The sequence below is a fragment of the Odocoileus virginianus genome, chromosome 1 (assembly GCF_023699985.2).
Source record: "Odocoileus virginianus isolate 20LAN1187 ecotype Illinois chromosome 1, Ovbor_1.2, whole genome shotgun sequence".
Lineage (NCBI taxonomy): Eukaryota > Metazoa > Chordata > Mammalia > Artiodactyla > Cervidae > Odocoileus > Odocoileus virginianus.
Window position 1 is genome coordinate 12058303 of NC_069674.1, and position 22944 is coordinate 12081246.

Genomic DNA, 22944 nt, shown 5'->3' on the forward strand with positions numbered 1-22944 from the left:
CCCCAAGTAGCCAGATGGGCTGGAATGCAGGGAACAACTTCAACAGGATGGTGTTAAGTTTGGGCCGTAAGACAGAGCCAGGGCACACAAGTCCAAGGCTGTAGGGACATGCAGACTTCCCTTCCTGATTGCAGAGTGAGAACACAGCCAGACAACTTGGGCTCCCTTCGCCTGAGAGAAGGGACAGGAATCCCTCTGGGAAGGCCTGAATAGAAGGCCTACAGCTCCCGGGAGAACAGAGCAGGGGAAGACTATTTGGTCTGCATACTGTATTGTTAGCTGACGTCATAGGGTACCCATAGAGGACAAGCATACTGCTGATGCACATAATATACGTGTCACACTGAAGGGAGAAAACCAGACTCTGGAGACTAAGTGAAATTTTGAATCAGGCAAAAGAGAAAGCCTGGAGCCAGAGGTGGGACTGACTGCAAAGGGCATGGGTGTTTTCAGGTGAAGAAAGTGTTCTGTAACTTGGCTGAGCCAGTGCTTACCAGGGTATATGCATGTGTCAGAACCCATTGACCTGTACTCTCTGGTTGGGTGTGATTTATGCAAAGCATCCTGCAATAAATTTGCTTTTAAAAGAAAAGAAAAATTGATGTCTTAGTCATTATAGTTGTTCCACTCTGGGAGTAACCTGGGAGGCGGGTAAGAGAAGGTCAGGAAAGTCCTGGCCTCTATCATTCTCCAAGCCCAGTAATGTTTGCTCAGTACCTTCCAGTTAGCAAAGTACTTTCTCCCCTTGGGATCATCACACCCACCCTAGGAGGTGGGCATGCTTAATTGCATTTTGTAGCTAAGGAAACAGAGACACACAAGGCTGAATGAGCTGGCCTTCATCTTCTGACCCTATATCCCATCGTCTTTCCTGGAAATGGTCTCAGAGATCATCTGGGTCTAAGAAAACTAAGGTCCAGAGAGTGGAAATAACTCCAAAAAGCTGCACTGTTAGTTAAGGACAGAGGCCAAAACTGAAGGCGTGCCTCCTCCCACAACAAAGGGAATGAGGGACTGTCAAGTTGGGGTTCATCCTGAACGCAGCTGGACGTGGGCTTTCCTTCCCCCTCTTCAACACTTCCAGACTCAGGACAGAGAAACAGTCCGACCACAAAAGCCAGGTTCCTCCGGACTCCACCTCTCTCTGCATGGGCAGCCCCCACCCCACCCCCCTTGAGTCCCAAGGGTCTTATAACTTTAATGAACCACACCATGGAGCACATGCATGACCTCACCGCAGTCTGGCTTATTTCCTAGCACGATTGTCCAAAGTTTGCTCCATTTCCCCCCTCTGTTGGCTGTGCACCCTTCGCCCATTCCTCCCCGCTGAAATCACAAAGCTCTGAGCCTTTGGAGCCTGCAGGAGCCTCCCCCTCCTTCCCACAGTCCTTTACTTTAGAAAGAGGCCCCTGGTGCAGAGCCTATGTATCCTATGGCCCCCCCGTATATACATTCTAAAAGCATGTGTATGTGCTGGGTGAGGGATAGGCTGGCCGTGGGGGCAGACGGAGACTAGAAAGAGGTATATGATGGTGTGTCCACAGGGGAAAGACATGAATTTGAGAAAACTCTGGGAGACAGCGGAGGACAGAGGAGCCTGGCATGCTGCAGTCACAAAGAGTCAGATAGGGCTACAACTTAGTGACTGAACGACAACAACAAAACCACAGAGAAAACACCTTGGGTGAACAAAAAACAATTGATGGTGGGTAACTCTGGGGTCAGGAACTGGAGGGTGGGAGGAAAGAGGATTCTACTTTCCGTTTTGTTTCTTTTCTGTTCCATGTGAATTTTCCAACCAACGTGCTTGGATTCCATTTATTTATTTATGCCAATGAGGCTAGTCTGGGCCAGGAAATTATGAGCCATTTTCCTCCTGTCCTTATCTGTATGTAAAAAAAAAGAAACATGAGAAGGATTAGTTTTTTGAAACAAAATAAGCACCTAAAATGCACCACCTCCCTTCCCCCATGGTGACCAAAACATGCAACAATTCAAATGATAGAAAAACTGTGAATGAGTCAGCCAGAGGAGATGGAGCCAGAGAGGGCTGCAGGAAGGAGCGGCCCCAGGCATGGGACTGACCACCGGCCCTCAGTGGGCGATCACTCCCTTTGGAGCCACTGTCACCCCTAATGAGTGCCTCCTGCCTGTCACTTTAGCCATCTCTGCTCTTGCTTTATGCTCCAGCCCCTGCAAACACTTCTCCGCCAATAGTTTGTTTAGAGCAAGGATTCTTCTTTGACACTTTCAGAGCTTGCTGCAAGCAGAGTAGAAACTGAACAAACATGTCTTGAATATACTGGAAGGCACTCTCCAACAGGGGCTTCCCAGGTGGCTCAGGGGTAAAGAATTCACCTGCCAATGAAGGAGATGAGGGTTCGATCCCTGGGCCGGGAAGATCCCCTGGAGAAGGAAATGACAACCCGCTCCAGTATTCTTGCCTGGAAAATCCCATGGACAGAGGAGCCTGGAAAACTACAGTCGGTGGGGTCGCAAAGAGTCGGACACAACTGAGCAACTAACACAAAAAGTCTCCAACCGGAGGGAGGCCGTAGGTCTACACCACGTAGCTCCTCTTAGCACTTGCATTCAGAAGCCCTCACCAGTTTCTCCCATTGCTCTATAAAGTGCACGGTAACGTGCAAACTCCTTCACGCGTGTACCAAGACCTTCCCTGCCTGGGCCCGCACCTGCTTTTCCTGCCTGGTTCCCAGGACGACAATCCTGAGCCCAGCAGTCAGACTGGTCCCTTCACCACTCCCAGAGGCAGCTTGAGGCTCCCTGCCCTCGGGCCCTCGCTCACGCCTTGCCCAATCTCTGCCACCCAGAAAACCCAGCTCACCCAAGTCTCCTCCCTCAGGTCTCACCTACCGAGCCCCCGCCTGGACTCGCTTCCAACCAGCCTCACCTTGCGTGATGGTCACCTAAGCCTCCCCGACGGAAACATCAAGACGTGTCTCTTTACTCTGCTTTCCCCCTCCCGGTGTCTGTTACAGCACTGGGCCCTGAAGAAAGGGAGAAGGGAGGGGACACCAGGGTGTAGTTAGGCCAAAGGCCGGTTGGAGACAGGGATGGGTTTGGGGTCCAAAGGAACACGGAGCCAAGTCGATTCCCAATCCCACCCACCAGGCGGCGCCCGCAGTCTCGTTCCGGTCAAGGCGCCTCCGGTTTTTTTGAAGTTTATGGCCTGTTTTACAAGTTTCCTTCCTGCCCTCCTGTCCCTTTAAGAAGGTGATCCAGGTGAGGCCTGGACTCCGCCCCGGGCGCTAGCCCCGCCCCCTCCCCGCCCCCGCCCGGCCGGCCCGGCTAGCCCAGTTCTCGCGACCTGGCCCCGCCGTCCGGGCCGCGGTCCCAGGTCCCGGCCCAGCGCCATGGAGCGGCGCTGGCCCCTGGGGCTCGGGCTGCTGCTGCTGCTGCTGCTGCTTTGCGCACCGCTGCCCCCGGGGGCGCACGCCTTGGAAGGTACCGACCCCCGCCCCGCCCCGCCCCACCCCCTCCTCCTCCGGGAGCCGGCATTCCAGAGAGGCCCACTCCTCGGAGCCCCTCTCCAGCGCTCTTGTTTTGCCCGGCTGCCAGGCAGTCGACTGGCCAGGCCAGTCTTTGGCCTTTAACCCCAAACAGCTGCTTTCCCGGGTCACTCACCCCTTTCCCTTCTGGCCAGCAGTTTGCTCCTGGGTGGGGTGGGGGTGGAGAGTGAGTTTCTGCTGGAAGCAGTCTCCCACCCCAGCGATCTTGGGGACACTCCATTCCCAGGCAGTCCCAACCTTAGGCTTCCAACTCAGAGATTTGACCCTTGGGAAGTCGGAGGTGGAAGTCCCCTTATGCCATCTTAAGCCCGGGGACAGAGGGACCTGCGCTGGGGGTGGGTTGGGTGCAGGTGCTCCTTTCTGCAGAGGTCAAGCCTTTCCCGTGGACTCGTGCATGCTCTGTGACCCTACTATCCCTGCTTCCCGGACTCTTGGCTGTGCCTGTACCCCCACCCCACCACCTCGTGCAGGCCAGGCCCTTTGCCAGGGGGCGGCAGCCTCCCCACCCAGGATGCCCCTCCAGAGTCCCCTGTCCACATCCTGCCCACTCAGCGGCCCCCAGCAGCCAAGCTCATCTCTTGTCCATCTGCCCCTCCATTTCTACACCTGACGGTCCCTGCCGAGTGTGAGGCCGCCCAGCCTCTCTGGGACTGCCCTTCCTGCTGCTGACTTTGGCCAAAGGTTCAGCCCTCCAACCCTTGCCCCACTCTGCCTTTCTCCCTTCACACTCGGGAGGAAGACAGACTAAGCCCTGGAGCTCTTCTTCAATCCTCCTTCTGGGGAGGTTTTCCTCCCCAAAACCTCAGAAACTCACAGCTGTGAGGGTACAGGATGCTGAAGCCTTGGGGCTGGGGGACCAGAAGGAGGAATGTGAGTTGCACATGTGGGGCCTCCCCCAGAGATGACAGCCCCCTTTCTCTCCACCTTCAGTCACTCTGATGGATACTAGCAAGGCACAGGAAGAGCTGGGCTGGCTCCTGGATCCCCCAGAGGATGGGGTGAGTGACAGGGGGCATCTAGGGTGGCTCAAGGCTGAAGGCCACTGGGAAATGGGATGGTGAGGTGGGTGGAGGAGCTGAGAAAAGAGCTGGAAAAACTGGAAGTGTCTCCTCCGGGAGGGGGAGGGGAGGGGAGGTGAGTCAGAGCCTCCTGAATGGGACTTGGGGGGGGGGGGGTCAAGCTTCACCCCATGGGGAAAGCTTCAATGCCCGGCTCCTCCTCTCCCTGCCCCAGCGAGGAAGGGCTCAGTACTTTCGAGGACTTGGAGGAAGATGAGAGTGACAGCCCCTGGGAAGAGAATGGACCATCCCTGAGATGGTTGAGGGCTGAGACCTGAACACAGAAGAGTGTCTTCAATCTGGGGTCCATCCATCCCAGTGGAGTTGTGCAGATAGGTTTCAGGGGGTCAGGGGCCCTCATCAGAAAGTATTTAGAGTTAGGTAGCTGTATGTGGACTTTTTTTTTTTTTCTGGAGAGGAGAGACAGAGTTTTCATCACCTTCTTCAAAGCATCTTTGACTCTCCCCAAGTTAAAAGCTGCCCCATCAGGGAGCCCTTGGCCCTTCCGTTCTCCCCAGCCCAGGCACACCATGCATTCTAAGCCCCTTCCCTGTTGGATATTCCGAAGTCCCAGTGAGCAGGGGGAGGATCCTGTGAGTCCCGGAGCGGAGCTGCCACTCAGCTCAGCAGAGCTGGGCCTGGGACCACAGGAGCTTCCACAAGCACCATAGCCTCCAGGACTCTGGCCTCAGGCCTCTTCCCTCTGGTCCTGGACTCTGTTCTCTGGGCGTCCTCTTTTCTTTCCTACGGCAGTAGGAATCCAGCCTCCATTTCTGGGGTTACTTGGTTTCTTTCCCTTTGGGTTGCAGGGTCCTGGCTCCACTCTGGGCTCTCCTGTGGAGTGGCCTGTAATTAGAATTAATAGACAAAATCATAATGTATCCTACAGGAGAGGCTGCTCAGAAAATCCTGGAGTAGGCCAGCTCTAATAGGTGCCGCATCTCATAAACCAGCTCATCGCTCCACAGTGAGGGCTGTAGGTCCATCTGCAGGCTCCCACGGGCTACCCCTGCCACCCCCCACTCAAATAAGTCTCCCCTAACTGGGCTGGAGTGGAAACAAGGCCCCTTTTTCAGCTCACGCGAAACAGCTTTGTACTAGGAAGGCAAGAAGACAGCAGCAGGCACATTTCCACTGACTGCTGTGTCCCTTCCACTCCTCTCCATCTTTTCAAAACACACACACACACACACACATTCAGATTCAGCCTCCCCAGAACAGACCTATGTAGCAGCCAGCAACCAGAGTGATAAGTGAAAGGATCCTTGCTGTGGATCCCGGGCAGCTGCTTCTCCCACATCTGTCACTGCTGGAACCAGGGGAAGCGAGTTACAGCTGGGAACATCTGCTTCTCCTGGCTCCAGCTGCAGCCCTGGCAGTCTAGCTAATGGGCTGCGCGTTAACCACCCACCACCTTTCCACCTGACCTCCACCCCAAGCCTTCCACTCCAGCTTCCCCATCACAGCTCCCTAAGTACAGGCCCTCGCTGCCTTCCGTCGCTGTAGCCAGGACACCCCTTGTTCCATCTTTGAACCCCCTACCCTAATACAAAAATACGTGCCTCACAGCAACATATACTTCTGCGCCTGCCCCACACCACCCCAAACTTTAAGTTCATGGTGCTTTTCCTCGCCTTTTCCAACACTGCATGTAGTGATAAAAACCCTCGGGGGAGTGAACTTGCTATGGGCCTGAGTCTCTTTATACAATAAGGGGGTTGCAGCCAAAATATCGCTGGAATATTTTATAGAATTTGAGCGCTTCTTAAAAATTCATCTAGCAGAGAATATACTTAAGAATGGCTGAGAATTCTTTTGAAAAAGAAGAATAATGAAATAGGAAACTTGTCCTACCAGATATCAGAACATACTATACACCAGTTATAATTAAAACACTTGGTATTGCACAAGAATATTCAGGTCAATGCAACAGAATAGAAAGTCCCCAAACAAACCTGCATACTTGAGATTTTAGTCTGTGATAACATTGGAATGGCAAATCAATGTGTAAGGTAGAGCCTAGTTGATAAATTGACAATTCAGTGTCCATAATTTTTTTTTAAAGGAAGAAAGTAAAGTTACATCTTCATACTATGTGCTCAATCAGTTGGGTCCAACTCTTTGCTGCCTCATAGACTGTAGCCTGCCAGGCTCCTCTGTCCATAGCATTTTCCAGGCAAGAATACTGGAGTGGGTTGCCATTCCCTTCTCCAGGGGATCTTCCCAACCTAGGGATCAAACCCGAGTCTCCTGCGTCTCCTGCATCGGCAGGCAGGTTCTTTACCACTAAGCATTGCCTGGGAAGCTCACTATACACACAAAAAATAAATTCTAGGAAGCTTAAATCTAAACCTAAAAACCAAACCTATAAGAATGTTAGGAGAAAAAAAAAAGAATGTTAGGAGAAATATAGACAATCTTTATAATCTTGGATGGGAGAGCTTCTCAAGCAAAATATTTACATAACACAGAAAAAGGAAAGAAGAAAAAATGTTATTATGTAAAAATTTTAAAAGACATCATTAGCAAAATTAAATGGTATGATGGAGGAAATATATGAAATATACATTTCAAACAAATGATTAATATCTGTAATGTTAAAGAAAAAAAAGCTTATCCAAATGGATACTCAAAAGATTCAAAAGATGACAGTAGAATATTGGGCAAAGTTATAAAACATAACGGCTTAAAAATACACATAGACAGTGAACAAAAGAAAAATGCCACAACCTCCTCCCCAAAGAAAGGTAAATTAAAATGGCCAGAAGCTGTTTTGTCCATAAGATTGACCAAAAATAAAAAGCTCATTAATGTCCAGTGTTAATGAAGTTTTGAGAAAATGTACCTCCTGCACTGTTGATGTGTAAGTTGATAAAGCTTCTGTGAAGGACAATTTGGCAATATCTTCTTATAAAATTTATAATGTCCTTGCCCTTTGGTACAGTAGTTCTACAGAAATCATAAAAATCTAAACATACTTAAAATCTTTTTTAAAAAAGCTAGAAGTTATCTAAATATCCAACAATAGGTAAATAATTATATAAATTATGGTACATCCATACAATGAGATACTATTTCGTGAATTGCTGAAAAGAATTAGGTAGATCTATACACTGTTGTGGACATCTTTCAAAGACTATTTGTTAAAAACAAAAAGTAGGTTACAAAATGAAATGTATATGTTTAAAAAAACTTACATTAAAAACAGGCACACGAGAAAACATTTAAGTATTTCTCCGGAAGCCCTGAAAATGATCTGGGAGGTTTTATTCCAAGTTGTTAGGAATGGGTGGATAGACGAGAAGAATTTCACTTTTTATTTTATGTAGGTTTTTATTCCTTGGCTTTTTGTAATAAGCACATAGAAACATGATGATTAAGAGCATAAACTCTGGAGCCTAGAATCCCTGGGTGCACCTCCCGGCTCCTCCTCTTAATAGCTGATGCCTTGAGCAAGTAAGTCCTTTAACCTAACTGTTACTCAGCTTCTTCATCCAAAATGCTTAGAATAGTGACTGGCCCATGCTAAGCACTATATTAGTGCTGGCCATTATTATTGCTAAGATTAAACTTTTTTTTAATGTAAAAAAAGAGTTAAGGAAGGTGAACTGGATGATGTCTAGGAGTCCAACCAGCTCTTTCCATTGTTGATTTTTATAGTGGCCATAACTGGAGGGAACATTGGAGAGGATGAGGTTCCCTCATTTAGAAGAGTTCTATATTTTCTCTTGCCCTCCAAAAGTCAGGAGCCTTCACGTCATACATAGTCTCCCCTCCTCTGAACAAATAGGCAGAAAGATTCTGTGAATGAGCTACCCAAAATCTGCCTTTGGAGTATCTGACAGCTTTGCTGATAAAATAGGTGAAAATGGTGCTCACACGCTTAGAGTTAGAGTGGGCTCACTGAAGGGTCCAGGGCTGGCTGGCCAGGATTGTTAAGGATGTGTTGTCTTGTACATGTACTAAGCTGCTTCAGTCATGTCTGACTCTTTTCAACCCTTTGGACCATAGTCCGCCAGGCTCTTCTGTCCATGGGATTTTCCAAGCAAGAATACTGGAGTGGTTGTCATGCCCTCCTCCAGGGGATCTTCCTGACCCAAGAATCTATTGGCAGGCGAGTTCTTTACCACTGGCACCACCTGGGAAGCCCATTGTCTTGCTTATGCTATATCCAAGTAATCCCCAACCCTGAACAGTTAACCTACTATCCTGTTGCATGGGGTGTTGAGAGAAAGCAGGACAAGAAGTGTGAACCTGTGGAGCTCTGACACCAGCTTCCTCGCCTCCACTCTAGAAAGTGAGTATCTGGGGAGTCGGCGATGATGACTTGGAGACTGACTCTGACTTTCCTCTCACAGTGGAGTGAGGTGCAGCAGATACTGAATGGGACACCCCTGTACATGTACCAGGACTGCCCCGTGCAAGAAGGCAGAGACACCGAGCACTGGCTTCGCACCAATTGGATCTACCGGGGAGAGGAGGCCTCACGCGTCCATGTGGAGTTGCAGTTTACCGTGCGTGACTGCAAGAGTTTCCCCGGGGAAGCAGGGCCTCTGGGCTGCAAGGAGACCTTCAACCTCCTGTATATGGAGAGTGACCAGGACGTGGGCATTCAGCTCCGGCGGGCCATGTTCCAGAAGGTGCTCCTGCCCCTCGTGACCATTTCAGCTCTGATACTCATCCCTGCCCCACTCCCTTCCATGACCCTGCTCTGCTCAGAGAAAAGAGAAGGTGGCAGAAATAGGAAGAGGGTGTAGGTGTGGAATAACAAAAAGAATACAGGACTAGAAATCAGAAGGGCTGGATTCAAGTACCTCTTCAGCTGTGTCCCAGCACAGGGAGTGTCGCTTAACCTCTCTGAGCTCTTCCTTGTCTTGAAATGGTGATAAAAATATTTTATTATTATTAATGAGTGCCAGCCTCATCTATTTTAGAGGCCTTTATGAGCATCCATTGAGATAAAAGCATGGCATGGTGGGGGCAGGGGAGAGGTATTTGGACTTTTTACATCAGTGCTCACCACAACTGTGTGTGACACACGCCCATGAGTATACCTAGAGTTGTGTAAGAAGACAGTTCTCTGCAGGCTACTTTCTAATCTTTTCTCTTTCTTTCCTACCCAAGAAAACATACTGGAATGCGAAAGAAAAGAGAGCATATTATTAGAGGATGTAATCTCATCTTTTTCCAAAGAGCAGCTGCTGTAAAGTTGGTTATTAGTAATAAGTGAAAGATGACACCCTTTATAACTGATCACCTCATTGCCACTGAGGTTGGGAACACCTGTGAATAATGGGAAGTATCAGAGCTGTAGCGTCCTAAAGCCTGGGTTCCCATCCCAGCCCCACCAGGTGGTGGCTGTGTGATTTTTATCCAAGTTTCTTCTACTTCTCTTGGCCTTAATTTCTTCATCTGTCACATGGGAAGGTGATCCATTCCACCTTGCTGAATTAATGCACATAAAAATGCTTGGTTCAGTAGCTCCCACGTAATCGGCCCTCTGTTGATGGCTGTATAAATTATGAAGTGTCAAGCAAGCAATCGCTTCTGTGGTGTGGGAATGAAGCACGACTTTGCCTTGTTCCCTCTTCCCCTACCTCCTTCCCAGGTAACCACAGTGGCTGCCGACCAGAGCTTCACCGTCCGAGACCTTGCATCCAGAGCCGTGAAGCTGAACGTGGAGCGCTGCTCCTTGGGCCGCCTGACCCGCCGAGGCCTCTACCTCGCGTTCCACAACCCAGGTGCCTGTGTGGCCCTGGTGTCTGTCCGGGTCTTCTACCAGCGCTGCCCTGAAACTGTGCACGGCTTGGCCCGATTCCCTGACACTCTGCCTGGACCTGGGGGGTTGGCTGAAGTGGCAGGGACCTGCCTGCCCCACGCACACATCAGCCCTGGCCCCTCGGGTGCACCCCGCATGCACTGCAGCCCCGACGGCGAGTGGTTGGTACCGGTGGGACGGTGCCACTGTGAGCCTGGGTATGAGGAGGGCGGCAGCGATGCTGAGGAATGCCTCGGTAAGAAGACTTGAGGAGGTGGGGAGAACCTGCAGGAGCCCCTTGTGGGAGGGACTCCCGGGTGCCAAGGGCTGGAAGGAAGCCAATGCTCCATCTCAGTTGACATTTACACTGAGTGTCCAAAGGCCCTAGGGAGACACATACCGGGGTGTTTCTAGCACAAAGAATTGGGAGGAGGGATATGATTCTGCCTGTAAAACGCTGGACAACCTTGGCTCTGTGGCATTCTCTCTGCAGCCTGCCCGAGCGGCTCCTACCGGAGTGACGTGGACGCGCCCCAGTGTCTCAAGTGCCCCCAACATAGCACAGCCAAGGCTGAAGGGGCCACGGAGTGTGCCTGCGAGAGTGGGCACTACCGCGCTCCCGGGGAGGGCCCCCATGCTGCGTGCACACGTGAGTCGGGGCCAGGGCCTGGCCGTCTGTGAGGGGGTGCAGGACTGTGGCTAAGCCTGTGTTGGAGTCAGAACTTTCCAGAGCCTATAAGATACTGGGGACCATCCAGGGTGCCAGCCACACAATGCCCCCAGCCCACACCCCTGCTCTCCTAGAAGAGCACAGAGATGCGATTAAGCTACCTTTTCCTCACTAGGAATCAAATCTCCTGGCAGGGCCTTCAGAGGACTTCGAGAATCAGAGTGTTGGGAGGAGGCTGGGAGCCAGCAGCTTGGGGAGAGAGCAACGCTGGCCCCTACTGATGGCCGGTTTTTTCCCACAGGTCCCCCCTCAATCCCCCGAAATCTGAGCTTCTCCGTTTCAGGGACTCAGCTCTCCCTGCGCTGGGAACCCCCAGCAGACCTGGGGGAACGTGAAGATGTCAGATACAATGTGGAGTGTTCTCAGTGTCAGGGAGCAGTGCTGGATGGGGGGCCCTGCCAGCCCTGCGGGGCAGGTGTGCGCTTCTCTGCAGGCCCTAGCGGGCTCACCGCACCCTCGGTGCGTGTGGATGGCCTCGAACCCCACGCCAACTACACCTTCAATGTGGAAGCCCAGAATGGAGTGTCGGGGTTGGGTGCCTCCAAGCCTGCCAGCGCCTCACTCAGCATCAACATGGGGTCTGCAGGTGAGGGGCCTGGGGGCCAGCAGGGCCTGGAGAAGATGGGGGGTAGGGGGGGAATAGGACCTCCGGGACAAGTCGATGGGTGGAAAGCCAGCAGAAGCTACTTGAGTGATTTCCTCCCTCTGAACTCGCAGAGTCCCTGTCAGGCTTGTCCCTGAGACTGGTGAAGAAGGCACCACGGCAGCTGGAGCTGACCTGGGCGGGGTCCCGGCCCCGCAGCCCTGGGGGCAACCTCAGCTATGAGCTGCACGTGCTGAACCAGGTAAGAATGCAACTGAACGTCTCCAGTGTCTGTGTCTGGACGCACCCGACATTTCCTCGCCTGGGGTGCAGGATGGGAGGAGACTGCCCGCAGTGACCTGTGTGGCTGTCTCAGGGCAGAACCCCGTCAGGATCCCTGACCTGACCATTCCCCAGCCTCCCCTCCCGCATGTTCCCAGGACTGCCCATCTCCTCCACCAGGTCTGGTGTGGCATGGCCCAGATAACATGAGCCCCCCCCATCCACAGGATGAAGAGCGGTACCAGATGGTTCTAGAGCCCAGGGTCCTGCTGACAGAACTGCAGCCCGACACCACATACATCGTCAGAGTCCGCATGGTGACCCCTCTGGGCCCCGGCCCCTTCTCCGCCGACCATGAGTTTCGGACCAGCCCACCCGGTCAGTGGGTTACTCTGTTCTGTCCCAAACACACACGCAGCTGTTGTCCCCCTGAGGTTTCTCAGACCTTGTTCCGGTTAGTGAGCTCCTTCCTGTAGACACACGCACACACGCACACACACAAGCTTCCTGGGTGGACAGCTCCATGCAGCTCACACCGCACCTCCTTCTCAAACACTCATCCTGATGCCGTATACTGCCAGCCAGCATTCTGTCCAGTCTCCTAACCTCTCAGGTCAGCGTCCACTGGCTGGCAGCCCAAGCTGATGGTCCCTAGATGGGCCCTTCCCATGGGCTTTCTCACCCACACCCATACCCATCTCCCTGTTTGGGGCACACATACCCCCTGCATGTGCCCTTTTAGCCTCCATCATCCCTGGAGGCCCTGAGCACCCCCAGACTTCTTCACCCCGTGTGCCTGCAGTTTCCAGGGTCCTGAGTGGAGGCGAGATCGTGGCCATCATCTTCGGACTGCTTCTGGGCGTAGCCCTGCTGCTCGGGATGCTGGTCTTCCGTTCCAGGTGTTTCTCCTGTGCCCCCAACCGCCCTCCCCACCCTGGGTCCCCTTGCCCAGGCAGAAGCTCCTGAATGCAGTCCCAACAGCACTCCCACGCCCTAGTCCCAAAGCTCCTGTGTCCCCCCCAACGCCTGTTTCTGGGGAGAGCTCAGCTGAAGAGCATTTGGGCCCCTGAGATGGTCCTGGGCCCCTGAAGACCCTGGTCCCCACCCTGACAGGAGAGCTCAGCGGCGACGGCACCAGAGGCAGCAGAGGCAGCGAGATCGCGTCGCCGATGGGGACCGAGGTGAGCCGCGAGCGCCTGTGTGCACACGTGGTGCGCATGCGTGCTGGGAGGTGCCCCTAGGACGGGGCCCAGGGACCTAGGTTTGCTAGCGCGGCTCTGGGGGCACGCGTGGGCTCTCCTGTCTCCGGGGCTGTGGTGTTTCGCTCCTTAATTAACTTTCGTTAATTAACTCCGTACTAATAGTCCCCCAGAGGCTCTGTGCAATTACCTGTGAGCTGTTGGAGCCACTGTACGGATATGCCCGGGCTCTGCGCTGCCTTCCTTACCCTGCCTGGCCGGGTCTGTGGGCTGAGGCTGGATGGGAGGAAAAGGCTCCTTCCAGACATGTGGGCTGCCCGCCGGTCACCTCGTTAGGTGCCCCACAAAAGGGAGTCTGGGGTCCATCCAAGTCACGGGGCGGGAGGCAGGCTGGTCTGGGAATGTGAATGAGCTGTGAGTGACCGGGGCAGGGTGGTGAGCAGCGGGGAGGAATGAGGCGAGGATGTAGGGTCAAGGAGCCTCGGGAAGATTGGGTCACTCGAGGCCGTGAACACAGTTCGGGTCTGGCTTCCTGCCTGCTGCTCTGGGCCCCGGGAGGCGAGGATACACAAGCTTTGCACGCAGACACAGGAGGAGTGACTGGGCTCTGGAGGCTTCATTGCTGAGGGAGGAGACTGTCTTTCACTTCAGCCAGGACAGGGCTTCTCAGGGGTCAGAAGAGCCAGGACTCTGGGGTCTGCTGGCCCCTCCTCCTGGTACCCCTGAGCCCCCAGAGTTGGGCCGAGTCCACCCTGTTCTGCCCACAGAGGACAAGCTGTGGCTGAAGCCTTACGTCGACCTCCAGGCGTATGAAGACCCTGCCCAGGGAGCCCTGGACTTCACCCAGGAGCTCGACCCGGCCTGGCTGGTCGTGGACACCGTCATAGGTGAAGGTGAGCCCTGTGGGCCCCTCTGTGTGGCCACGCAGAGCTGCCGGCCGGCCCCTTCCTTCCGGCCTTTCCCTGCAGAGCCCAGCTGGCCTCTCCGCTGGCCCAGGAGCTCCCAGATGAGTCTCCTCCCCGTTGTACCCTGTGTCCTGAAACCACCATGTTCACGTCGTAACCCCCTTATCGGGTGTCCTGGAGCAGCCCCCAGCTCCTGCACCATCTGTCTCTGTGATGATGGAATTTCTGATAAAGAGCATTGGACACATCATCTTTATCAAGAGACTTTATCACTGTGCCCAGGCTCAGGCTCTTCTCAGAGGGTTCCCAAATGTGGAAGGGATTCAGGGCGTCCCGCATTCCACCCTACAGGGGCCCAGTGTCCTTGGGCTGCCCTGATCCCTTGGGTCACCAGGGGAAATGGATCTGAACAGCGAACAAAGCTCGGCAGTGTCTTGGCCGATTGTGTGGCCAAACTGGCCGAGTTGTGACTGGAGCAGCTTGCGGAAGAGAGGCAGCAGTGGTCAGCTTCCCCGGTCACTTGTGTACTGACCCTGACCAGCCTGCCCTCCGTGAGCACAGTCCAGCCCCACTGCACAGTACCCCCTTGCCCACTGTCTCCTGAGCCCTGAAACTGTGCTAGGTGGGCAGACAGTGCTAAGCAGTACAGAACTTACTCCTATTCCCGGCTCCCAGTCCCCCAGCCCTGGGAAGTACCGCCAAGCCCTGTCTTGGGGAGGAGGGTACACCATGTTTCTGATCCTCTGGGCCGGAGAAGAAAAGGGAACTGGAGGACTGGGGAGGTCGCTGCCTGTCCCCCTCGGGAGCCTGACAGTGTATCCGGCCATGACCCTGTTTTCTTTCCACCCAGGAGAGTTTGGGGAAGTGTATCGGGGGTCCCTGAGACTCCCCAGCCAGGATTGCAAGATTGTGGCTATTAAGACCTTGAAAGACACATCTCCCGATGGCCAGTGGTGGAACTTCCTTCGAGAGGCGACTATCATGGGCCAGTTCAACCACCCACACATTCTGCACCTGGAAGGCGTGGTCACAAAGAGTATGAGGGTTGGGACCCAAGAGAGCGTGCAGGGGCCAGGGGAGGGGGTGGGAGAAGAGGGCTGAGACCACCGGAAGTGGAGGGAGGCTGTGCTGTCAGAGGCAGGAAGTGTGGTTCTGGGTGGAGACGGGGTGGAGGCTGCTGGGGTGATGTGTGCTTTATGTCTCAGGAAAACCCATCATGATCATCACGGAGTTTATGGAGAATGGAGCCTTGGATGCCTTCCTAAGGGTGAGGAGGGTACAGGACCAGCTGGGAAGGGGGACTGGCCACAGAGCCCCACCCAGGCATGGACCCCAGCTCTGGGAAGAGGAGACCCAGCCTGGCCCCTGACTTCGCCCACTCCCTGCTGCAGGAGCGGGAGGACCAGCTAGTGCCTGGGCAGCTGGTGACCATGCTGCAGGGCATAGCGTCTGGCATGAACTACCTCAGTGACCACAATTACGTCCACCGGGACCTGGCCGCCAGGAACATTTTGGTGAGTCAGAACCTGTGCTGCAAAGTGTCTGACTTTGGCCTGACCCGCCTCCTGGACAACTTTGATGGCACCTATGAAACCCAGGTGAGAGCCTCATACATCTATCACATACACATCCACACCCACAACTACACGCTGTACATACAGCCATCAGTACATACAGAGCAGGCATGCTCATGGGGACACGGTAGCTTCCCATGCCCTTCGGTGCTGAGACTCCTCAGCTTTCTGCCCCACATGCCCCATTAGGGAGGGAAGATCCCCATCCGTTGGACAGCCCCCGAAGCCATCGCCCACCGGATCTTCACCACGGCCAGCGACGTGTGGAGCTTTGGGATCGTGATGTGGGAAGTGCTCAGCTTCGGGGACAAGCCCTACGGGGAGATGAGCAATCAGGAGGTGAGCCTGGTGTTTCTCACACCTCCTGGCCCCTCCCCAAGTCCTCCACAGCCCTTTCTTGCAAATACCCCGACTTCTTCTTTCTGCCCCTTTATCTGCATTCCTAACCTCTCTGGTCCCCTTCACCTCATGCCCTGTTGTCTTGACCACGCCCACCCTGGTCAGGGGTTCAGAGGCTCGGTGGCAGTGATCTGTGTGCACAGAGATATTCCTGCTGGGCTGCCGGGCTAGCTTCCTGCCCCGCTCCTCGCTGCAGGTAATGAAGAGCATTGAGGACGGGTACCGGCTGCCCCCTCCTGTGGACTGCCCCGCCCCCCTCTATGAACTCATGAAGAACTGCTGGGCCTACGACCGCGCCCGCCGGCCCCCCTTCCACCGCCTGAAGGCACAGCTGGAGCATCTGCACGCCAACCCCCACTCCCTGAGAACCATTGCCAACTTTGATCCCAGGTAACCCCATGGCACCCCACTGCAGTACTCTTGCCTGGAAAATCCCATGGACGGAGGAGCCTGGTGGGCTGCAGTCCACGGGGTCGCTAAGAGTCAGACACGACTGAGTGACTTCACTTTCACTTTTCACTTTCATGCATTGGAGAAGGAAATGGCAGCCCACTCCAGTGTTCTTGCCTGGAGAATCCCAGGGGCGAGGGAGCCTGGTGGGCTGCCGTCTATGGGGTCACACAGAGTCAGACAGGACTGAAGCAACTTAGCAGCAGCAGCAGCGGCGGCGGCAACCACCCTGGGTGGGGTGGGCAGGCCTGGGAGAATGGAAACGGGCAGCCGTCACATGCACCAAGCGCCGGGCCCGTGGAGCTCCCGAGTCAGGCATAGACACAGGATTCCAGTCTGCACTTTGAGAAGAGCCTGCTCTGATGGAGGAGGTACAGTGTCTCAGCCTTGATAGCTCTAGTTTGATGGAGGCTTCCCTGGTGGCACAGGTGGCAAAGAATCTGCCTGCCAATGCAGGAGACCTGGGTTTGATCCCTGGGTTGGGGGTATCCCGTGGAGGAGGGCGTGGCAACCCACTCCAGTATTCTTGCCTGGAGAATCCTCATGGGCAGAGGAGCCTGGTGGGCTACAGTCCACAGGGTTGCAAAGAGTCGGACACGACTGAGCGACTCAGCCCAGCACAGAAAGCCAGCATGCGGAGAAAGAAAGTATATGCAAGCGGCTGCCAACCTGCTACCTGCTCCAGGGTGCTTGGTCCCTGAGAATGGGGAAGGGAAGACAGAGAAACTGACAAGAGCCAGCCGGGGGTGTGTGTCCTGACTGAGGGGGCAAACTTGTGGGGTCTGGGAAGGCTCCCAGCTCACGTAGCCAGCAAGGCTTAGGGAGCTGAGGGTGTGCCAGTTGCAAATAATGCAGGGTGTAGAGAAGTTTGGACTTGATTCTGACCAATTTTTTATTTCTTTCAAACTGTCCATGGGAGGGACATGGTCAGAATTGCATTTTACTGAAAACAGTGCCAGAATACAGAGAGTCAACTGGTTGTGGGGGTGAAATGGGAGAGACGGGCACGGCTTCAAATGCTTTATCGGGTAAAGCAACTCTGGTGTGCTGGCCTCTGTATCAGACCGCCATATATAACCTTGTTTCTGGGAGAAAACGTGCTCCCAGTTCCAACTTTTGAAACTATCTTTTTGGAGCACAACTCCCTCGTGCACTGGAGACCGCATGTGCTAATCTTTCTGGAATGTTGGATATTTTTCCCCCAGCAGATTTACTTTGCTAATGGTTTTTGGCCCCGGCTGGCTTCAGGACAGGAACACTCATTGTATTGTGGGGGGGGGGGGGGGGGGGGTCAGAGTGCAAGAATAACAGCTGAGGTTGGAGGTGGCAAGCAGGGGGCTGCTCCCAGAACTCCCAGGGGCCACCCTGAGAAAAGGCGAAGCCACATCCACCTTCCGGGGCCTCTGTTCTCCTCCTCCTCCTGCATCCTCTCAGCTGGGATACTTAATCCTCGTGTCTTAGCCGGCCCCCATCAGTTGCCCAGAGCGGGCCACTGCAGTGCAGGCGGGCCGGTGGTCCCTTCGGTCTAGACCTCCAAGGCTGCCTCTTGTCCCCAGGTCTGTCAGTGCTGCAGGACTGTCCGCCTGCCCCGTGGCTGTTGCCAGGCAACAGGCCAGGAAATGGGTTCAGAGACAATGGCTGGGCTAACCCGCAAAGTCCAGATAATCTCTGTGTCAGACGCCCGGCTTGCAGGCCAGCCGCACAGGCACGGAGGCTGAGCCCCGGTTTCAGGAAAGCCCTGCATCTCCCATCGCGTGCGACTGAGGGGTCCCCTCCACGCCCCACAGGGTAACCCTTCGCCTGCCCAGCTTGAGCGGCTCTGACGGGATCCCCTACCGAAGTGTGGCTGAGTGGCTGGAGTCCATCCGAATGAAGCGCTACATCCTGCACTTCCGCTCTGCTGGGCTGGACACTATGGAGTGCGTGCTGGACCTGACGGCCGAGTGAGGACCCTGGGGGCCTGGGCAGGGCAGGGCCGCTGGGGATCGAGCCCCGGGACTCACCGAGCCCCTCTCCTTGCCCACAGGGACCTGGCGCAGATGGGGATCACGCTCCCAGGACACCAGAAGCGCATTCTTTACAGTATTCAGGGCTTCAAGGACTGAGCCTTCCCCTCCCCAACCCTGTCCTCAGGGAGCAAGGATGGGACCCGGGTCCCTCGACCTGCCAGACACAGGACGTCGGTGCTGCTCCTGCTCGCCCTTCCCGAGGAACTGCCTCTGAAGTTCTCTGAAGTCTCTTTGTTTTAAAAAGGGAGGTGGGGTAGAAGTTAAAAAGTGAATTGTGGGAGTTGGGGGAGGGCTTAATATATATTATATACATATACATATATATTTTTGTAAATAAACAGAAACTTCTCCCCAGGTGGTTGTTTCTTTTAATCCATCTTCTCCATCTCGGGCTTCCCAGGGGCTCAGTGGTAAAGAATCCACCTGCCAATGCAGGAAACGTGGGTTCAACCCCTGGATCTGGGAGATCCCCCTGGAGGATGGCATGGCAACCCACTCCAGTGTTCTTGCCTGGAGAATCCCATGGACAGAGGGGCCTGATGGGCTGCAGTCCGTGGGCTCACAGACTCAGACACACCTTAGCGACCCAGATGGTAAAGAGTCTGCCTGCAATGAGGGAGACCTGGGTTCGATCCCTGGATCAGGGAGATCCCCTGGAGAAGGAAATGGCTACCCACTCTAGTCTTCTTGCCTGGGAAATTCCATGGACAGAGAAGCCTGGCAGGTACAGTCCATGGGGTCACAAAGAGTCAGTCGACACAACTGAGCGGTTAAACATCTCCATCTCATCCTCTAGGGCTGTAGGTACAAAAAAGTCAACTACTAAGCTTTCTGGAAAACACTGTCTTTTATTTATTGTGTAGCCACAACCTGGCAGCACGGGGGCTGGGGCTGGGGGGTGGGGGAATGTCCAGGCTGGTGAGCCCAGCCCAGCCTCCCAGAAGGCCGGGTGCGGGCATCTCCTGGCCCTTAGCAAGCAGAGGACGGGGCTGCTCAAGGGCAGGCCAAGGGCGTCGGTGCAGCAGTGCAAGCAGCAGTGCTCGGCCCGGTGCACCCTCAGGCGGGGTTACCTGGACGATGGTGTGTGGTCCCTGCAGGATTCGGGGGGACTGGACCCCAGGGTTGGGACTCTGCAGCCCCGAGGCCACATGGGGGCCCTGGATCAGGGCAGGAGGGAGACTGGGGTGGGGTTTGGTATGAAGGGAGGGGCTGGACGTCAAAAAATAACTGTGGGGAGGGTGAAGAGGAGGTGGTCTCATCGTGGGCGGTCCGCTGATGGGGGAATGGACTTGCAGTCTGAGAAAGGGGCCAGTCCTCACTCAGTCTAGGCTCTGGCGGTGTGGCATTTCCGGCAGAGCACGTGGCCATCCAAGGGGAAGCAGCCATTGTCATCCGCCTCAATGGAGAGGGGCTTCCCACAGTCCTGAGAGGAGCAGAGAGAGCGCGCTGGCCGAGAGGGCCACCACCCACGCGCCCCACCTCCATCTTTAAATCGGGAGCCCGGACGCTTCACGGCTCAGCCCTGTTCTCTCTGCATCGGCCCAGCCACAGCTGCCCCCAGCTCCCATCCCCAACCCTCTCACCCACACTTTTGTCCCCGAGGACTCTCCCCCAGGATGGGCAGTGGTTGCTTCCAGTGGGGCATCTCCCACCTGCCTCACCTCTCTTCCGACTCCTTTAACCTCGCGGGGACCCCCAACCTCCCACAACAAAGCCACACTCTTCCCTCCTGGGGGTCAGCCCCCTTTCCTCTCTGTATCACTCAGTGACCTCAGAGAACCCCACGCGGCCATCCTGAAGCCAAGGACGCATCTTTGTGGGGCGGGTGTGGGCGCCGCCACTGCCCACCCTCAAATTGCAGCACCCGGGTCCTGCAAGCTAGCACTGTCCACCGCCTAACCCGTGAGCAGCGTCCCACCAACCTCCCATCCCCGAGGGGTTCGGGGCGGGGGGGTGCAGCCGACCTCGCACTTGTAGCACTTCATGTGGAAGTTCTTGTCCAGAGCGACCACGCGCACGGTCTCCTCGCGCCCAGGCTCCGGCATGATGGGCTCTGCACAGACAGAACACCTGGGGGCGTATTGCCTGCAGGGCGCAATGCCAGAGAGCGTCAGGACAGGGCGCCAGGCGCTGACCTACCCCAAGCGCAAGGAAGTGACAAGGCAGACTGCTTTGTACGTCTTGCCCCACAAGCCTCGGTGGAGGAGGCTCAAAAGAAAGGCTGAAGGCTGGCTGCTGTACCTGGTCTTCATCGGGAACGTCCCACCTCTCCCCACCCCCACCACGCGCACTGCAGCCCCTGCCCAAAGCACTCCCAGAGGACCCCAACCCGGACCCCCAGCCCTCGCTAAACCCCCATCATGCGGGCGCCTCGGCCCGGTCCCTGGGGCTGGGGGGGTCGGACCCAGAGGGATACCGAGCCCTGGAAACCTACACCCCACTCACACTCAGAGGTGGGGGGTCTGAGCTTACAGCTTTCTGGTCCTTTGGCTCCATCATCGGAACCTTGCCAATGGCCTCAGCAAGTAGCTACCTTGTAAACAATGTTTCTAAAGGGAAACCCTGAGCTCCAAACAGCTGATCTCCAAAGGCGCTCTGAGAAAGGAGCCTACGTTGGAAACAAAGTCACTAAGGTCTAGTGCTGAACACAAGACCACACCAGAAAGAAACCTCAGAGAGCGAGACCCAGGCTGGGGAAGGGGACGAGCAGGCAGGCCAAAGGCCACTGGACAGCCAAGTCACGATGAACCGGTCCCTGCTATCCACAGACAGGAGGTGGGGATGGCAAGCAAGCCCAAAAGACTGAAGAGCGGTCTTGGGGCTGAGGGCAGCCTGGCTCCCAGACAAACGAACCATCGCTGGCACCCAGAGAAGGGCCCGGAGGCGGGTGGGGGGTCCTCACTTGTGGTAGTCGGGGACGCAGTGGGGCCGGTTGGCCTGGTCCACGATGAAGGAGGTGCCCTCCAGGGGGCAGGCGCAGACCACACAGGTGAAGCACTGCGGGTGGTAGGCCTTGCCCGTGGCCCTCAGCATGCGGTCAGTGATCGGCTGCCCACAGGTGTTGCACTTCTCCAGGGTGTCCTGCGGAGGCGGGGTGGGAGGGTGGTAGCAGCTGGAGGTTGGCAGGGAACCGGCACCCGAGGGCCAGCTGTCTGCCCCGTGCCTGCCCTGACCCCCCGACCCTGGGACTCACGGTGTAGCAGCCCTCGCAGTACGGAGCCCCCTCCAGGCTGTAGAACTGCTGGCCTTGGAGCTGCTGCTCACACTGACGGCAGGTGAAGCAGGTGATGTGGAAGAGGTGCCCCAGAGCGCGAACCGCGGGCTGCGAACGGGCCAGGGGCTGGTGACACCGGCCACAGGACTCTGGAGAGGCCAGAGACGATGGAGATCAAACAGGAGAAAGGGCAAAAAGAGAGCTCGCGAGGGGTCGGCTGGCATCAGACAGATGAGGCCGGGAGCCGCAGGCCTGGGAACAGCCCGGAAATGGAGGGGCCGTCCCTCCAGGCGGGGCGGTGGGTTCTCACCGTTGACGGGCACGCTCTGCTTCTGAGGATGCTCCATGTCCTGCATCAGCTTCTGCGTCAGCTGCTCCAGCTCCTCCACCTCTTTCAGTGTCAGAGGCCCTGGGGCCCCACCGGGGCGCACCTGAAATCCCAACACTTTCTTCAAACCCTCTCTCTCTCTCTCAAGGGTCACCGCCCTCCAAGAACCCACCCCAGCTGGCTTCTCTGCTTTCTCCCCGAAAAGGACGAATCCTACCCCCCACCCCGTCTCCTGTTTTCCAGATACTCAGGTTGGTGGGACCCCCAAAAGCTCCTCAACCTCCCTCCCTGACCCCCCCAGCACCACACAAATCAGGGGACGAGGATGACCCTGCCACCCGCTTTGCCCCCACACACAGACAGGCCGGAACGACTGAGCGGACGGAGGCCACACACACAGCAACTCGGGTCACGGAAGCGCCAAGCACCCAGGCCACGCGTCAGCCCCACAGAGCATGCTGGGCCACGGCCCCCATGGAGAGCCCGGCGCGCGGTGGCGGGGGCAGCCCCGCGCACACACACCTACCCGTCCCGCCGGCTGCCCGGCAGCCCCTGTCAGCGTGAGGGTACAACACAGCGGGAGTCAGGTTAAACCCCAGCGCCGTCTGCAGGAGCCCAGCCCCCAGCTCCCACGCAGAGGTCCCAGGGTCCCTTCATAGAGGGGGATCCTGGACCACCCGACTGACCCCAGGCCCTCCCCAGGAGGCTTCAGAGCAGGGCCACTCTCCAGTGGCCCCTCTCCAGCCAGCCCGCCCCTCCTGTTCAGGGGCGTCCTGAGACAGCTGCAGGTTGGGGGTGGGGTGAAGTTGGGAGGTCGGCAGTGCCAGTAACCCTGAGACATCCCGGGAGGAGGCCCCATGGGGGCTGTTTGACCTATAGGACCATCTCCATGACATGGTCCCCCAGGAATGCTGAGTTGGTCTCC

The 22944-nt window shown here is 55.8% G+C and overlaps 2 protein-coding genes and 1 long non-coding RNA gene across 6 annotated transcripts in view; 1 reads left to right on the top strand and 2 right to left on the bottom strand.

Moving 5' to 3' along the window:
• Window positions 1-1807: 1807 nt before the first annotated feature.
• LOC139033275 (uncharacterized) lies at window positions 1808-3963 on the bottom strand. 3 transcript variants are annotated; one of them, XR_011485894.1, is made up of 3 exons: window positions 3646-3963; window positions 2912-3008; window positions 1808-1886 (listed from the first exon to the last, which is right to left on the bottom strand). It is a non-coding gene; the product is annotated as an uncharacterized lncRNA (long non-coding RNA). The 3 variants fall into 3 exon arrangements; XR_011485893.1 differs by lacking the exon at window positions 3646-3963 and adding an exon at window positions 3329-3426; XR_011485889.1 differs by lacking the exon at window positions 3646-3963 and adding an exon at window positions 3130-3238.
• Window positions 3340-18831, top strand: EPHA1 (EPH receptor A1). Its single transcript, XM_070461998.1, has 18 exons — window positions 3340-3465; window positions 4461-4528; window positions 8947-9228; window positions 10197-10602; window positions 10840-10995; window positions 11318-11662; window positions 11794-11921; window positions 12169-12319; window positions 12744-12840; window positions 13055-13122; window positions 13908-14033; window positions 14896-15081; window positions 15251-15312; window positions 15437-15643; window positions 15809-15958; window positions 16215-16408; window positions 18256-18411; window positions 18495-18831. Exons 1-18 carry the CDS (start codon window positions 3375-3377, stop codon window positions 18571-18573), a joined length of 2952 nt encoding a protein of 983 aa, XP_070318099.1. The 5' UTR covers window positions 3340-3374; the 3' UTR covers window positions 18574-18831.
• Window positions 18832-19305: 474 nt separating this feature from the next.
• ZYX (zyxin) overlaps window positions 19306-22944 on the bottom strand; it is a 39020-nt gene continuing 35381 nt past the window's right edge. For both annotated transcript variants that reach the window (XM_070462099.1, XM_070462073.1), the window contains exons 6-10: window positions 22002-22122; window positions 21671-21840; window positions 21380-21558; window positions 20442-20562; window positions 19306-19900 (exon numbers count right to left, since the gene is read on the bottom strand). In XM_070462099.1, the coding sequence (XP_070318200.1) occupies window positions 19802-19900; window positions 20442-20562; window positions 21380-21558; window positions 21671-21840; window positions 22002-22122 (690 nt within the window). In that variant the 3' untranslated portion in view covers window positions 19306-19801. The remainder of the gene's footprint in view (window positions 19901-20441; window positions 20563-21379; window positions 21559-21670; window positions 21841-22001; window positions 22123-22944) is intronic.